This window comes from Mauremys reevesii, linkage group 4, assembly GCF_016161935.1.
Source record: "Mauremys reevesii isolate NIE-2019 linkage group 4, ASM1616193v1, whole genome shotgun sequence".
In the NCBI taxonomy this organism is placed as follows: Eukaryota; Metazoa; Chordata; order Testudines; family Geoemydidae; genus Mauremys; species Mauremys reevesii.
Genome location: NC_052626.1, coordinates 16,366,525 through 16,383,833, shown reverse-complemented (window position 1 = coordinate 16,383,833; position 17,309 = coordinate 16,366,525). Strand labels below are relative to the sequence as shown.

The 17,309-nt window shown below is 39.4% G+C and overlaps 1 protein-coding gene across 5 annotated transcripts in view; it reads right to left on the bottom strand.

Moving 5' to 3' along the window:
- BRF1 (BRF1 RNA polymerase III transcription initiation factor subunit) overlaps window positions 1–17,309 on the bottom strand; it is a 219,292-nt gene that overhangs the window by 45,402 nt on the left and 156,581 nt on the right. For 3 of the 5 annotated variants that reach the window (XM_039534921.1, XM_039534923.1, XM_039534925.1), the window contains 5 exons: window positions 17,041–17,061; window positions 16,334–16,395; window positions 13,361–13,442; window positions 13,205–13,260; window positions 10,407–10,663 (listed from right to left, as the gene is read on the bottom strand). In XM_039534921.1, the coding sequence (XP_039390855.1) occupies window positions 10,407–10,663; window positions 13,205–13,260; window positions 13,361–13,442; window positions 16,334–16,395; window positions 17,041–17,061 (478 nt within the window). The remainder of the gene's footprint in view (window positions 1–10,406; window positions 10,664–13,204; window positions 13,261–13,360; window positions 13,443–16,333; window positions 16,396–17,040; window positions 17,062–17,309) is intronic. The other 2 variants (XM_039534922.1, XM_039534924.1) reach the window with 1 other exon arrangement.

The window sequence follows — 17,309 nt, the reverse complement described above, 5'->3', positions numbered from 1 at the left end:
GAAAATGAGACTAAGCTGATATGAATTGAGAGGCACTTAATACAATCATCATACAAAGTTACCCTGTGGGCTAGAATTGCTCATATACAGTCTTCAATTCAGGAAGAAATTATTTTATAGATAGTCATTAAAGTTCATTCTGCATTTTTGAGCTGCCCACATGGCCTCAAACTGGACCACAGAAGGAGAATACTTCCTTGAATGGAAGGGAAAAGAGTGATACGCAGTTTATATTAAACAACAAGGATGCTGTAGAATTAAGTAGACTTGACCCAAGCCTAGACTCAGAGGTCAACCCAGATCCTTTTTTTTTTTTTAATTTTTAAATTAAAAATGTTTGAATTATTTTGGATCTTTGGAACCCACTATGTGGAAGGACTCACACTTCCACATATTCCCAGAGTTTTCTTTCCCCAGCTTTGAAGGGGTTATTTTTATATCTCATAAACAGATTTGCATGTCACAAACAGCTTGCATTTAGCCATTTTTTAATTAGGATATTTAAGGCGGCTTCTGCTTACTCAGATAATTTGTTATGTAGGAGAGACAGAGGATTTGTCACGGAATTTTATTCTTTTAAACCCAATATATTCACTATCAGTGATTCCAAGATCCTTTTACCTACCAAAAATAAAAAACCCCAAAGATGAAATAACTAAACTCAACACCATTAACTAACTAGGAGAAAAGGCATCAAAAGGTGGAAAAGATTCTGAGACCTACAGCATATGAAAAAGAACTGAGGGCAGTATGGATGCTCTTTGGTAACCTCACTCTGAATGTCTGATTGTGTGAGACAGAAAAATGCACTGTCTCGACAAGTACCGTTTGCAAATGGTTCTGCAGTCAGTGGTGCAATGGCACAGTCTCTTCAAGAATGGAGATGAGTGGAAGCAATACTTAAAGGAGAACCAGAACCACTCCAGAAATCTGTAGTACAGTAGCTGGAAAGGGGCTAATTTTCTGAAGTTTATAGAATATTTACACGTGATGGTATGGAGTTGCTACCAAGATTTTAGGATAACTGTATTATAGTGGATGTCTGACAAGGCCAGCCCTCAACCCCATCTGATGGGAAAGGAGAGGTGCTGTATTCTTAACAGTAGGCTGTCCTCAGACTGTGCTTAGGGGTTCCATCTTTCAAATCAGCCTCTGGATAATAAATGAGATTATAGCAGAGTGCCAGCAATGCTATAGTTAAGGTTAGAACCAGTTTTCCATTTAAACTCAGCTCTTCTGAGTGCGCTAAAATCTGCATGTTTACATGGATAGCCTTGAAATTTGGTGTACCTCATGGGGGTATTAGGTTCAGTTACTGAACTAACTTTGGGGCCATTCGACCATGGGATTCCCAAGATATAGTTCCTGCAAAAAAGAGCTTTTCTTAAAATTGAGGTGTTGGCAACAATTTTTTCCACACAGATAGAAATCAAACCAGGGCTGAGATCACTGCACCAAGGTCTCAAATGCTTGAGAGTCACCCCAACGGAGTGCATGCCACCCACTACCCCTTTGGGGGAAATCAAATTACAAAGAGTTGGTTCTCCAGTTAGGTGAGCTTCAGCAGTTCTATGGTTCTTACACCAAATGGATTACACTGCGCATTTGCAGGGAGAAGGTAAAGGCGTTGAAAAGTAGCTATGACGCACAGGCCTTGAATAGCTCCAGGGAGAATGTTGTGGCCATCTCACCTGAGCAACATATTGGCAATGTGAGTTCAAATCCAACCCTGAAGTCTCATATCACACACCTGGCAGATACTGGAAGGTAAATGAAACAAAAAACACCTTTGCCTCCCACCACGCCGCAACCTCCTAAGTGCTTCAAAGTAGGGTGGGAAGACCAATACCTGCTACTTCTCTCCTTTCCACTCTCTTAGCTGCTGTGTGTGCTGGCATACTTTAGCCCAGCTGTTGTGGGTGGGGGGAAGGGTAACCATTACTCCAGTCACCTAATTCTGGTAAGAAGAGGAGTAATATCTACTGCTCACCTGATTTTAGGTTAAAAATATAAAATTAGCTCAATACACCTTACTGCATTATATGTGAAACCGTGTTATATTAAACTTGCTTTGATCCAGAGGAGTGCGTAGCCCCGTGCCCCTGGAGCACTGCTTTACCGCGTTATATCCAAATTCATGTTATATCGGGTGGGGTTATATTGAGGTAGCGGTGTACTGACAAGTGGCAAAAACCTACCTCTTTGGTTAAGCAACCATTTCTCTAAGGTTTGCTTTTTGTAAATGAAAACAAGATGAAACCAATTTACATAAATGTGTCCCCACTAAAGGTTACCAAGTTAGATATTGGTAAAATTTATTTTAAATGGAGGAGAGCTTGGTAAATGCTAGTTTTACAAAGAAAAAGCATCAGTTATTTTTATTACACTATCCTTTTACTTGGATTTACATAGAGGGGGAGGGATAGCTCAGTGGTTTCAACATTGGCCTGCTAAACCCAGGGTTGTGAGTTCAATCCTTGATGGGGCCACTTAGGAATCTGGGGCAAAATCAGTACTTGGTCCTGCTAGTGAAGGCAGGGGGCTGCACTCAATGGCCTTTCAAGGTCCTTTCCAGTTCTAGGAGATGGGTATATCTCCATTATTATATTAATATTATATCTAAATTATAAAATACAGAAGCAAAACTCAAACATGTACACATTAACACTACAAACTCACAAAGTATAGATTATAGAGGACTAAGAGTTTAGCTGCCCTTCACAGAGCATCTTATGAAAACATTCCAGAGGATCAATTTACCAATTAGCTAATATCCAAACCAAAAGCCTATTCTATACAGCACATTCACATGTGAAGACATGCAGAAAAATCCCCATCTTAAGTGGGCAACAATTAGAGTTGAGGCCAATATCCAAATAACCATTACTAGCATGCTTTAAAAGAGAACACATTCCTGTTAAAGGCCACACCTAAACAAATAATAAAAATAAGCCAGTTGACTGAGAGAAAGATCTTGGAACTACAGTCTGAACAAGGTACTGTCAGCCCCAGCCTCTCTTCTAAAAGGGGGTTCTTCCAAAAGTGAATTTCATGCCAGTAACCCTCTGCTAGTCACCACACAGAAGTAAAGCCTGTAGCACAGCAAAAGACCAGAAGTAAAACTTAATATCTCATTTTCAGTAATACCTATGAATTCCAAGCCATGTGGCAGAACTCAAAGTAAGAGGGGGGGATATCAAAAAGTAACTTACACAAAGAGCTGAAGACAGTTAGGGGGCTGGAGCACATGATTTATGAGGAGAGGCTGAGGGAACTGGGATTATTTAGTCTGCAGAAGAGAAGAATAATGGGGGATTTGATAGCTGCTTTCAACTACCTGAAAGGGGGTTCCAAAGAGGATGGATCTAGATTGTTCAGTGGTACCATATGACAGAACAAGGAGTAATGGTCTCAAGTTGAGTGGGGGAGGGAGGGTGGTGAAGCACTGGAATGGGTTACCTAGGGACGTGGTGGAATTTCCTTCCTTAGAGGTTTTTAAGGTCAGGCTTGACAAAGCCCTGGATGGGATGATTTAGTTGGGGATTGGTCCTGCTTTGAGCAGGGGGCAGGACTATATGACCTCCTGAGGTCCCTTCCAACCCCGATATTCTATGATTCTATGATATTTTAAATACTACTTTTTCCTAGCACCAGGACCATAGCCCTAAAAGACCAACTCTTTCCTTGATCATGTAAATTAACAGACTGCTTTGTTACCTTAGGAATTACATTACTCGCTATTAGCATGGTTTGTGAGGCTAATTAACAGTACTGTATGTAGAAATACAGCCTTGGTTCTCTCTCACACAGAGTATGTCTACCCTGCGATTAAAAACCCATTGCTGGCCTGTGCCAGCTGACTGGGGGGGGGGGGGGGCAGGGCTGTTTAACTGAGGTGTAGACATTCGAGCTTGGGCTGGAACCCAGGCTCTAGGACTCTCAAGGTGGGAGGGTTCCAGAGGTCAGGCTGCAGCCCGAGCCTGAACATCTTAATATCGCAATTAAACAGCCCTTAGCCCAAGCCCTGTGAGCCCGTCAGCTGGCATGGGTCAGCCACAGCTGTCTAATTGCAGAGTAGACATACCCATATGCATCATCTGACCTTGGCTTTCCAAGTCTAGCTGATTCACCATCTAAGTGAAAACAAGACAGGTTAACCAATTCTAATTTTTTAATCACCCAGAAATATCTTGGATTACTAAACAAACTCTATTCTGTACAATCCAGGTAACTGATCTGAAAGGTCCTTGATTTGGAAAACTTGAGCTCTGCCCACAATACCAATACCTTACAAAGCTAAATATTGTACACTGAACATATTATACATCCACAACAAAGCAGCTGCTGGTTGTTTTGAGTATAGAGAAATAAATCACAAGTCATGACAATAGCAAGATAAGCAATAATGGACATCCACACTGAGCATATTTACTTAGCTGAGCCTAGGGCATTTCCAACACTGAAATGGTATGCTACTTAGCGTTCTAGTTTTATGTCAATTCCAGTCCTGTAACTAAAAATAAAGTGCACGGCACAATTTGTTCCATACTATCTATGGTCCTGAATGTGTGGGAAATAGTTTTTTTTCCAGTAAAAGCACCTACATATTCTACTAATCAACCACAGTGCCAAAAATGCATCTGAAGAGGCAAGTTTCCTGATTAAAAGCAGATGAGCAGCTTTTAAGACCCGCTCATTCCTTGCGTATTTTTGCATGTGTCACATTTCAAAAGATCCACTGAAATGAAAGGCACCCGTGAAACACATGTCCAGCATTTTTGGAGGTATTTTGATAAAAAATAATCTAGAACTGAAATATTTAAATTAATCAGATCGGAAGGCAACTGTCATACTCAAGATAAGCACATGATAGAATAACGACTTAAATACAAGTAGCAAAATGACTGTCCAGGCAACGGAGCAGCTGTTGTGTGCTGAGTACTATGTAGTAGTAATACATACTACCTGGGAATTGCAACCTCTTTTAGTGAGAAGGGGAATGTTGGCTAGGATGCTGGGCCATGAGACGGACTTGGAAACCCAACAGAAATGGGAACAGAACAGATGCAAATTTAACAAGCCACCCCAAGGCTCTAACATTGCAGCACATCCCTAATACTGAACTGCAATGTCAGCAATATGTAGGCCATGAATCCATGGATCTTCTGACTCAGTGGCACAACTGCTAGCAACTCAGCCATACTGGCATTGGTTAGCCATCAGCTAACAAAATGTATCTACTAGTAGGATCAATAACTACAAGAAAGGAGTGAGGCAATAAACAATTTTTGGAAGTAAATTTCAAATATACTCATTCCTGAAAACTCCACTGAGGGCTTTTGCTATCTTTGTAATAAACATGAGTTGGTTTTCTATTGTATATGCACATCCTTTTGTTCAGAACAACCTTATTTTATTAAAAGAGATTTAGCTGTGCTTTACAATCCTGCTGCATTTCTTCCAAGACAAGTTTTTTGTGAGATTAACTTGACACATTTATTCCCTTGATAATATATCCTGTCCTCTCAGATATCATTGCCAATTTCAAGTACATAGCAATAAATAGGCTTTAAATTTTTAAAAGCAATGACTTGAAAGGCCCTTCAGTTCCCACACTTTTGTGTTACAACAGATTTCACTTCGCAAGTAGTGTAGTAACATTTCAGTTCAAGTAAATGTAAACTATTAAAGCTTCCACCAGACCTAGATCCCCTCCTCTATCACAATTCAAGAATTCCAGGATATAACTTAGCTCAAAACTGGAACTTTAGCACATATAAAATGGAAGTTATTTGATTAGCCTGTAAAAAAAAGAATTAACATGCTATCCCTATATAATTATGAATTCTGTTTCACATTAAAAAAACATGACTAAAGATCAACTGTGCAACTGGGTAATTAAAATTAAGCTGTGGCAACTATTTTGATAGTATTCAGTATAAATCAAACAATTATTCATGCACTAGATCCTAAAAACCCAGACATACTAAATAGGAGGAGGTTATTGCCTCATTCAGTGTGTCAAAAATAAAATTACTTAACTCTCCAACCAGACAGTAGTCTTGGTACTCACTGGAGAGAAAAAATTATATGCAATGAGAAATTTAATTAATCTTATTTAGAATTTTAGTGGGTTTATTTATATTTCTTCGTTGAGTTCAGTACTAATGTTGATGGGCATATTAAGTACAACTCCAGCATATTTCTTGGAAATGCGTTCAAATAAAGTATGTTGTTTTCTAAAAAGCATATAATTCATCCAGTTTGTGGTAAAGCAAAACACGCAAAAATCCACCTAGCTTTTGAAAATATTAGTATATTTGATGATACTTCTTTACCGAAGAGCAAGATGTTTGCTTGGTTCTTAAAAACCGTTCTTTGACATCACTAGCCCATCAAAAATCCAGAAACTACAAACCCAGCTTTCAAATCAGGGTTTGTTTGCAGTTTAGAAAAGTGTAAAAGGGTCGATAAAGTAAATGCTTTTTGGAATTTAATTTTCCTATTAGTTTAACAGTAATTATTATATCACCAATGACGCTCTATTAGAAAGATAGTTTACCAAGGAAATAAGATTTTAGCTTGTTTCTATGAAACTTTCTTAACACTCCACCTACTTAAATATTTGTTGGGAATCAATAATTATACAACATTATAGCATTTGTTTACTTAGCTGTGAAAACACTGAACAAAACCTAGAAGATCTTTCTTTAATACTCTGCCTATCCTTATTCTGTGTTTGATATATCAAAAAACACAGTTTCCATTCAAAGAGCTTTAGTCTGAATCTGTTCTTACAAACATGTCGCCTAAAAGGCATAAGAAATATGGATTTATACTTGCAAGTAAATTACTCACTTTTAAATAGGATTGGGGGGATTCTCTTTTAACTATAATGTATAACTATAAAGAGAAGTCCTAGGATAATCCATTGTATTTTATAGTGTGAAAGATTTAGAAGGGTAGAGAGTTGAAACTGAGCCACGTCCTTCCTTGCACTACATACAGTAAGATGACCCTTCCTATACTATGATGACCTCCGCTAATCATAGAAGTCAAGTAAGCATGAAGAACAATTTCATTTGAGAATGGGGAGCAAGGAAAACTGTTCTATATTGAAACTCTGCTTCCCATACAAGAATTCTGCTTTAATCACCTACCACCAATATTATTTTCCTCACTTGTCAAGTTCCCAGTAGCTTGGGTCTCAGTACTTTTCAATTAGGCCAAAGAATTGAATCAGTACATCTTAAGACTTAACTATCACTCAGACTAATTGAAGTATTGGATTAAAGCATGCTGATCTCATAGATGCTTGTGATGCAAGCTGCTGCTGCAGATAGATTACTAAATATTTAAGACCTCTAAAGATAAACTAGCAGGATTATAAATCACTGAAAAATAAATAGCTAGCAGAATCTCTGCAAATGTCTCCTGGATACTGGCATATATACTTCATTCATTTTCTAATGAGAAATGTGAAGGGGTTTTATTATTAATTGCATACAAATTACCATGATTATTGTATCACAGGAGAAGTATTTTCCATTCACTTCTCAGAGGAACGATGCTGAATAAAGGAATTTATGCATGACACATAACAACAATGCTGAACAAAGTAATTTCTGGATGCCATATAAGATGTTTGGCACTTAGAGTAATGGAAGAAAATCAAAAGGAATATCATAAATCTTTAACTGTAGGAAATCAAAATAATCTATTTGCTTGCCAAGTTCTCAGTATTGTTTTAGCAGGAACATTACTTTGGAAGTGAAAGCTCTCCTTAATATACATATCTGTATATGCACCCACCTCACCCCACACAACTCCCACAGGTTTGCTGCAAAATTAACCACATTTGAAAATTGCTAATCAGTGACAGAGAACTCTGCAAGCACTCTCAGGAGGTGCTTTGAGAACTCAAAAAGGGAAAAATAAACATGGTTTTATTACCTACTTTTAGAAAATAATTATTTGTATTTATCTAGATAGCTTTCCATACTGCCTTATTGTTTAATTTAGGGCATTTTAAAAAAAAAAGAAAAAAAGGGCTTAGCAGCTGAAGGGCCTACTGACTTCAACTGGAGCTACGAGGGCTCAGCATTTCTGAGAATCAGGCCCTGAAAATGGTGATGTGAAGATGTGGAGAAGCCGTCAAAAACTGCCAGGGAATGTCTACACAGCAACTAGACACCCATAGATGGCCGGAGCCAGCTGACTCTGGCTCACGGGACTGTTTCATTGCTGTGTAGATATCTGGACTCAGGCTGGAGTCATAGCTCTGGAACCTTCCCACCTCGGATGGTCCTAGAGCCCAGGCTCCAGCCCGAGTTCAGATGTATACACAGCAGTGAAACAGCCCCAAGCCCCGTGAGCCCAAATTAGCTGGCACGGGCCAGTTATGGGTGCCTAGCTGATGTGCAGACGTACCCCTAGTGCTAAATGCTCAGCTCTGACATGCAATTGTTTCAAAATCAATAATACCACCACAATGTAAGGCACCTATCAGCGTTCACCTTCTGACAACAGAATCAGAGCATTATTTAATTAGATAATGTAACTCCTGGTTTAAGTCTCATCAAAAATTTGTTAAACCTAAATATCTTCAGGGTAATGTGTGTGAAATGCTACAAATTAATCTTGAATGCTTTTTTGCACTTCACTTTGCTAACAGAAAAAACACTGCTCGTGGGTTTTTAGACCTCACCATTATCATCAACTAAATAAGAGACTTTACAATATTCTTGCTGACGTAAAAGGGTCAGAAGGGAGACGAGGAAGAAAGAATGTTGTTATTAAGGGTATTTCTATTACCTTTCCAGGGAAACGTTGTATAAGCATGGAGCAATCATGGTAAATAACAAAAAACAAACAAGGGAAAAATAGCAGACGAGGGAGAAAATCTTTGCTATTACAATAATGTCTCTCGCAGAATCAAGTCTCCTAGGAATATCGAGAAATTTAAACAAGCCAGAGCTCTCTATTTACACATTTATTCTTAAATTTTGGCTCTTAAACCAAGGGCCAGAATAAGCATCTGAATGCTATAGACTCTCACTGTGCTTTCTCTATTTAGCTTCTCGGTACTGACCTCCACCTATCTTCTCTCCTCTCCTCACCAGATCAGTCTCTCCCCCTTTCCCATCCTGAGCAGACAGTTACCTGGCTCTCCTCCTCCCTCTGCTGACACCCTCTCATAGGGTGGCTGATTCCTTCACTCCCTGGCGGCAGTGATATTAGCCTCACATTTTTCCACTGCTGCTGCCTCCAAGCTCCCCTGATTTCAAACACACATTCCTTCTCCTCCTCCAAAGTGCATGCATCAGGCTCTTCTCTTTCCCCTGTATTACCGTGGTACATCTCTACCCCAACTCGTTCTGCGAGCGCTTTGATTCCTGGCTCTCTCACTTCCTTTCTCCTCCTAATCTCCTACCCTCAATCCTGGGGGGCTTCATCCTCCATACTGATGGCTGTGCTTCCTTCTCACTGGCTGAACCTGCCACCAGGGATCAACTCCCTCATTCACCTCACACCTTTGAGCTTGTCTTCACCAACAATATACAAACGAACACACAAAAACACCCTAGTAGCTCATTCACAATCTTTGTTTCCCCTACCCTTCACACTTTGTCTGTTATCAATTGTAACGGTTTGCCTAAACTTAGACTAGGTTCTTTGTAGGTAGGAACCATAGAAATATATAATAGACAAATGAGAAATGACTATGCATAGAAGCAGTTCAAATGATTATCTGAAGCAGCCTAATAAAACAGTTGAATATTGCAGACAGCACACACCAATTTCCCTGTATACTTTACCGCATACTCCAAATCTATCCAACAAGTTTGATTATTTTACTCATTAAAATAGAAGTTTTCATCACAGCTTTAAACATTTGCAAGTGCAGACCAGAAAACTGACATGCGTATTTACTGTGAAGCTTTATATTTGTGTTATCAATTAACAACAAAAGCTTGGAATAAAACTGAAACAAAAGCTAATCCAAACAGCTAGCTGTCATAACAGATGGATACTATCTATTTTTTCATATCAAGTGGAAAAGCCAAAACATCAGCATTTTAGTGTCATGTCTGTGTCTATGAAGAAGCCAACTTAAGGAAAGACAAGAAATGTCAGAATTACATTAAGAATAGACATCTATGGCTGAAAGATTCACATGTGAATTCTCATTGATTCTTTCACACTATGATGGTTAATCCACACAGAAGCTGTCAGCTGATATGTGGTCTGCAAATAAGGTTTCATTGCGGCATTGCATGAAAAATAAATAAAAATCAGAGCCCTAATGTTACTTTAGTCTCAAACAAGCATTACACTATCTACACTGTCTGTCCAGACAGATGCATAGACAGCCTCAGAGAGATATAAATGAACAACTGCAATACCTTTTTCCCATACTGTTTACAGTGTTGGCTATATTCCTACTGGCAGTAGATTTTCTTCTTGACAGCTTCTTGGTGTTGCTGCTGTCATCGGTGCTGTCATCCTCTTTCTTTGGTGTGCTACTTCCTTTGCTGTTCAGGTCCTTTAGCACATTATAATTAATTTTACTTGAGATTTTCTTCTGTTCCAACATCTTTTCAATTGCCTCTCCTGCTGTGCTAGCTTGAATTGGCTCCCGCTTTTTTGCAGACTTCTTTGGCTTAATTAAAATATAAAATTAGTGATTTAGATACAATCAAAATAATTGTACCAGAACAGAAGGGTGATCTGCAGTGCTGCTGACACTGGTGTTAGATGACCCAGTAGGCGGCACGGTTCACTTGGAGTCAGTACCAAGCCAGTGCCCCAGTATGGTGTTTCAGGTATTGTACTGCTGCAGGCGCCAGGACTGATATCAGCTGTAAAATGGAGATTCTGGCCATCTGAGGACATTGTAGAGCCCATGTAACTTTTTCAAGAGATAAGGTGTTAGCTTTTGTATCTTTTGTCAAATGCCACCACATGTCATTATGATTGCTCTGCTAAATTAATCCCATAGTTTCTGCATTGTTACCAAAGAGAAACATAGCTTCTTTCCCAAACGTCATCTACAGGGGGACAGGGTTGTTCCAGTGACAGGAGAGGGGCTCCCAATACATTTTATAAAATTAACCAAAAAGTAAATATACATTTCCCCCACAATACTTGTTTATAACTAGACCCATATTGGGTTATAACTCTCCCTATAGTTAATTTCTGCAAAGTGAGGCTCAAAATTAAAGCAATACTATTTTGGGGAGCACCATAGGACTCTTGCTCCATGATTCAGTGAAGAAGGCCAACTGTATTACAGAGTTGGCAATCAGTGGGTAAAGGGATTGGAATTAATGCTGGCCTCTGAGCAATTACACATTCCACTTAGATGCTAGGCATTGCAGTGATGTCGGTGATGTTCAGTTTGAGGTAGTCTTGTGTAGGTCAAAAGTTGCAAGTCGAAGTTTTTGACTGACACTGTGTGACAGAGTAGGGAGTGGGGTGGATTGACCTGGGAATGTTCTGTGGGAGTGTTACTGGGACTGTCTGCATTGGTGATGGGATATCAAGGTGTGACTTCACTTGAGGAATGATACCTGAGCATGTAACCTGGAGGGGGATTGGGCCAGGTGACACCTTCTGCCCGGGGAAACGGGACAAAGGCTGGAGGAGGAGCCGGGGGGAGGCTGGGTGAGATGGCTGGAGGGGGCTTCAGTTTGGAGCTGGCTGGGGAAACGGAGGAAGACCCAGAGCCGGGGTCCAAGCTCCCTGCCCCCAATATGGACGTGACTGAGGGGGTCCTGTTGTCTGTACATGCAAGACCTGTTTTGGACTGTGCTCCTATTGGCTAATAAACCTTCTGTTTTACTGGCTGGCTGAGAGTCATGGTGAATCACAGGAAGTGGGGGGTGCAGGGCCTTGTCTCCCCACACTACCTGACACACTGCAGCCCAGAACTAGATGAGATGTTATAGACAGAAAGATCTTTGAGTGTATCTGGCAACTGTTCAGGTGAAGAAAGGTCCCATGTCCCCATTCTAAAGGAGTAGGGAATAACTTTGAAGTCTTGCCCAACATTTTCATTCTCAAAGGACGGTTTAACATCTAAATCTGTAAGTGAATTATTTTTGAATGCATAATAGCTGTTCTATTTATCTCCATGGGTCAAATGCTACCTTGAAAATCGCAGGCACTATGTTAATCAAGTTCTAGCCTAAAGTTGTCAGCAACAGTAGAGAGTTAGAGAAAAATTCAATGTTGTCAGAACAAAAAGGTGGGTGTTTGGGCTGTTTCTGTGCCAGAGGGTTACGCACAGTTTTGAAAATTACTTGTGCAATACCATTTGTATGAATGTAGCCTGAATGAGAAACTCTCAAGCATCAAACAGTCTTTCATTGTCGGGTTTACTTTTTATTGTTTAAATATCTTGGGAAATGGTGTCTTTCATTGGTCTGTTAAAAAGAGACTGATGGAAAACACACCAAAAACTAATGTAGATTTTAGCTGCATGGGGAAAATTATGCACAGACTGCCTTGTCACTTGGTCAATTACACAAAATATTAATGCTGTAAATTGTGACTATGTGGCCAATTAGGCTGCTTTAAACTGCTAAACTCAGAGAGGACAAGCCACTTGTTAACATAAATGTCACATGCTTTATGAAAGGTAGAACAATAATATCCCTTCAAGTTGCTGTAATGGAGATTTGTTCACCTCTTCGTACAGAAACCATTACTGCAACAACATACAAAAGTGCTGCAGTTGTAGCAAACTCAGAACAAATACAACATGAATGTCTTTTCAAAAAAATCAGGAACATTTTAAGAATCATTTTTAAACAAAGTAATCACCGAGGATAGCAATCATAAATGCAAATGACTGTTCCATGCAAAAAAAAATTGCCACAACCGCAATGTACAGAAGTTCCCTACCTAACAGAGTTCAGGGGGGCTTTAAAGTACAGTCTTGGGCTAGAGATGTAAACAATGCTCAGGCAGGAAAATGTTACACTCACTATCTGAAAAGCTGTGCGGCAGCACAGTTTAATTAATGTTTAGGGGTATGATAAAAAGCTATTGTTAGGCTAGTGGAGAACTGAATTATTGCTTGGATTGCCCCCAACATATTCTAAACCACTGTAAGAGCAGTTTGACTAAGAAATATGAGTTTCCAGTAAATTTGCAAATGGACACTGTTAAGCACAATTGGAATATTTAAGTCGTATACCTTGTGTTCCTTATAAATCCCAAGCTCCTTCTCTTTTGCTATTCTTGCTTCTTTCTCTGAAAGATGACAAAAAGGTAGCCAGCATGAAGGACAGGTATCAGATTGCTTTTTGTGACATGTAACCAGAGAGAGCATTGCAGTTGTTATGCTTCTTACCCTTTTGTTCCTTCAAATAATCCGCATTTTCTTTCATCCACAGTTCTGCTTTTATTTGAGCTTCCGTTTCATCAAGTATATACTAAAAACAAAATTAAGTTCATTTATTTTCAGCTACTAACCTGAAAAATCGTAGGCAAAATACAGTGAAAAAATATAGGTAAGAGCATTTCACATTCAACCTTATTTTTAGAACTAGATTAATGAAGGAAAGTTTGTTCAACGGGAAATAATGGGATAGTAAAGAAAGAAGCGACAAACATTAGCTAGAACAATAAGTTAGTATTTTAGTCCTTCCACTTTGGAGATCTGAATTCATTCAAATTATATATTCAGTTCTACTCATTCAGTTTCACTCAAGTCACTGGAGTTGTGTGGGGCAGGGGAACAGACCAAAATGTGGTCCAGAAAGTGGCATGATGAATCTCATCCTAGCTTTCAGTTATGCAGATTACAATACCAATCCAATATTAGGTTCAGCACAACTAGTCTTTGTGTAACACTGGTTCCTACTTGCAGGTTGGGAATGAGGAACATGGGTAAAATTGTGAGGAGAAACTGGATCAAGCCATTACCAATCATCTTTTTATGACCATTTTTTAAAAAGTATTTTGTGGATGAATTAAAAGAGTAGAGCCAAGTATTGTATGTAAGAGCTAATAAAACAGCTTGATTCTCTAGCAATTTATTCCTTTTACCATTTCAGATTTTTTTCAAAATAAAATATACACTCAAGTAGTTTATGAGAAAAATAATTCAACTCTAATGAAACTGATGCAAGGAGTCGTCTTTCACATTGGAACAAACTTGGAAAAAAACCATTTGTTCTAATACCCATTTACCTGGCCAATATTTTCTCAGTTTCATTGGTGTGTATTAAATTTGGGTCATAATAATGAAAACACACTCACTCATAGCTCAACTATTCACCCTGCTTGCATCAGAGTTATGGCTTCACTGCAGAGTCTAGCAGGAAGAGAAGATGGGTTTGTTCCTTCCCAGCTTCTGTTTAAATTATGGATCTATTCTGATGAGTAACTGAAATTGGCATGGAGGGGTTTTGTATTTACTGTTTCTGTTATTTCCATAGCACATTCACTCCTTTCCATATTCTTCCTAACTGCCTGCTTGGCAGACTCAGCCTGGGTGCTAAAAGTCAAGCGGGGCTCTTTCCTGCTCATCCACCACCAAAAATAAAGATTCTGCAGATCAAATTATATTCTCAGTTACATGTATGAAACCCAATTGTTTTCAGTTATTTCAGGACACGAAGAGGAATTTATAGCACCGGGTTTTGTTTTGTTTTAACTGCACTTTTTATTTGTAAGCTTAGCATGGTCTAGTGGAGAGGGCACTAGCCTGGGAGCCAGGAGACCTGGATTCAGACACTGACCTGCAGTGTGACCTTGAGCACGTCACTTCACTTCAGTGCCTGTTTCCCTTTCAGCCACCATTTGTCTATCTTGTATGTTTAGGCTGTGAGGCAGGAACTCTTTCACAGTTTGCACAGGACTTTGCTCAAGGGCTTCCTAGCCTGGGCCTAAAACTGGGAGAAATGTTTGGCCCAAATTTTTGCCCGCCTCCAAGAAAGGCAGATTTGGGTCACCTGAAACATTTCACGAATTCATGTCAAGTGTTTTGGTGAAAATGAAAAAAAAAATTCAGAAATGTCAAAACAGGTCCTTTTTCACATTATGGAAATGAACCATTTTGGTTTTTCAGGCAAGATTCACAAGGCAAGTTAGGCACCATTCACCCTATATGCTCAATAGCCCAGAGGTTAGAGCACTCATGTGGGATGGGGGAGACCCATTTTAAATTCCTGCTCTAGAGTAGGGATTTGAACCCAGGCCTCCCTACTGCCAGGTGAGTGCCCTCACCACCATGTTATTAGCAATTGTAGGATGGGGCTCTCAATCTTTCCTGCTGAAGCGGTTTCACTTTGTATGAAATACTTGACTAGGCTGGGCCAGAGAGCATGTGAGAGACTCTATAGCTCAGTAACCCAGGCACTCTCCTGGGAGAGGAGAGATCTAGGTACAAGACCCTGCTTCAATGAATATTTAATTGTTTATACAAAGTGGAACAGCTCCAACAGGAGAGATGCCCAGCACAGAATACACTATGTCTTTGCCGCAGACCCAGGTTTGAATCCCCACTCAGGAGCAGAGGCTGGAACCCAAGTCTCTTGACCCTCATGTGGACATCCTACTCACTGGGCTACTGGCATTAAAAGGGGGTGGGGCTACCACCACCCCTCCTCTAGTTCTCCATTTCCTTTGCTTTTATTTTTAAAATGTTTACAATGCCAAAATTCAAAACAAAATGTTTTGTTTGACCCAAAATAAAATATTTCTGAATGTTTTGACAGGTCAAAAATTCAAAAAAGGCTTCGATTTAACCCAAATCAAAGCGTCTCCCCTCTGCCCCCAGTTTTCTGGGGCTAACAGCTAACCAAAAATCAGTTATTCGCCCAGCTCTACTACACTTTACTGTCACACAGGCAAATAAAATAAACTGAGGAAGGGTTATGGAAATCATTGAGACAACACAGGAGCCAAGAATCCCATTTTACAGTCTCTTTCCAGGGCAGCACCACACCTTGAACATATCTTCAACAAGTAACTACGTCATGCATGTAATACTAAATGGAACGTAAGGTCCTTCCTCTCTAAAATAAAATACATTTCCAACAACAATTACTCCAACATCATGAGAAATGGCAGCAGTAACAACATACTATGATTTTATAATATCTTGCAGCAAATGAGCTAGAGTGTAACAGATTGGCCATGTGCATTAGTTTTGGTACCAGATTCCCATAATCATGGGCTTTAACTCCTGACCATCTATGTGCATTATAACCAAGTTCCATCAAAGTGGGAGGTTGGGGCATGGGAAGATAAACCACATAAGACAATATTTTTCTTCTAAGATCAGACTGTAGATAGAAAGAATAAAAATATATCTTACCCTATCTATTTCAGTGTCGTCAATTCCACTAAGATCTAGTTCACCATCTCCTGTATTTTCATCTAAATAAAAGCAATATAAAATTTAGTTAAGATGAATATTCACTGAACGTCCACTCCAATTCAAGTTCTGCTTTTAATTGTATCTGAAGTATAGTATTGGTTATATTGGTTTGTTAACAAATCACTTTTCAGAGGATTACACCCCGCCAACTTTACAGAGGCGATGTACCGCACTTTCCTATTGTTTTCATTGTGCGTGTGTGCAAATTGTCACCACAGTTAATTAATTCTGACTATGCGCTCCAATCCAGCCCTTTCTCTACTAATTGCTTCACAGAGAAGAGCTAAAAATATTACAGTAATTTTCAGCAAACTTTTTTTTTTTTAATTTGCAGCAGCAACAGATGTTTGCTATTAAGTTGGTGAAATCACTGGAGTAAGATGATTTGATTTTTCTCTTGTCATCACAGGAATTTCTCCATCACAGTCAAATGGGCCTTGAATCCTCTGAAAGTTATGATTAAGAAAATATTTTCTGTTATCAAAGAGGCAGCGTGGTCTAGTGAATAGGGCACCAGGCTGGGAGCCACACTAGGGTTTTGTTCCTGGCACTAACTCACCCAACATATAACCTTGTGGGTGACATGTAAACTTAGGTGCATTCGTTTTCCCATATGTTAAATGGGGATTATAGAGTTTACCCACCTTTGGAAAGCACTTTGAGATCTATGAATAGAAAGAACTAATGAAATGCCAATATTATCAGGTCTCCACTATGAAGTACTAGAGCGTGCACAAAATCATTTGTACTTTTGCTTAGGCTCTTATTTTTATTGACATCTTTTGAAAACATAACCACACTCTTACTATACCCATTAGCCAGAATAACTAGACAAAATAGATGCCTAAACTAGGAATGACAGAATTTGCAGGGGCAGAAACTGATCTTCCTAGATCATTATAAAACACTCTGC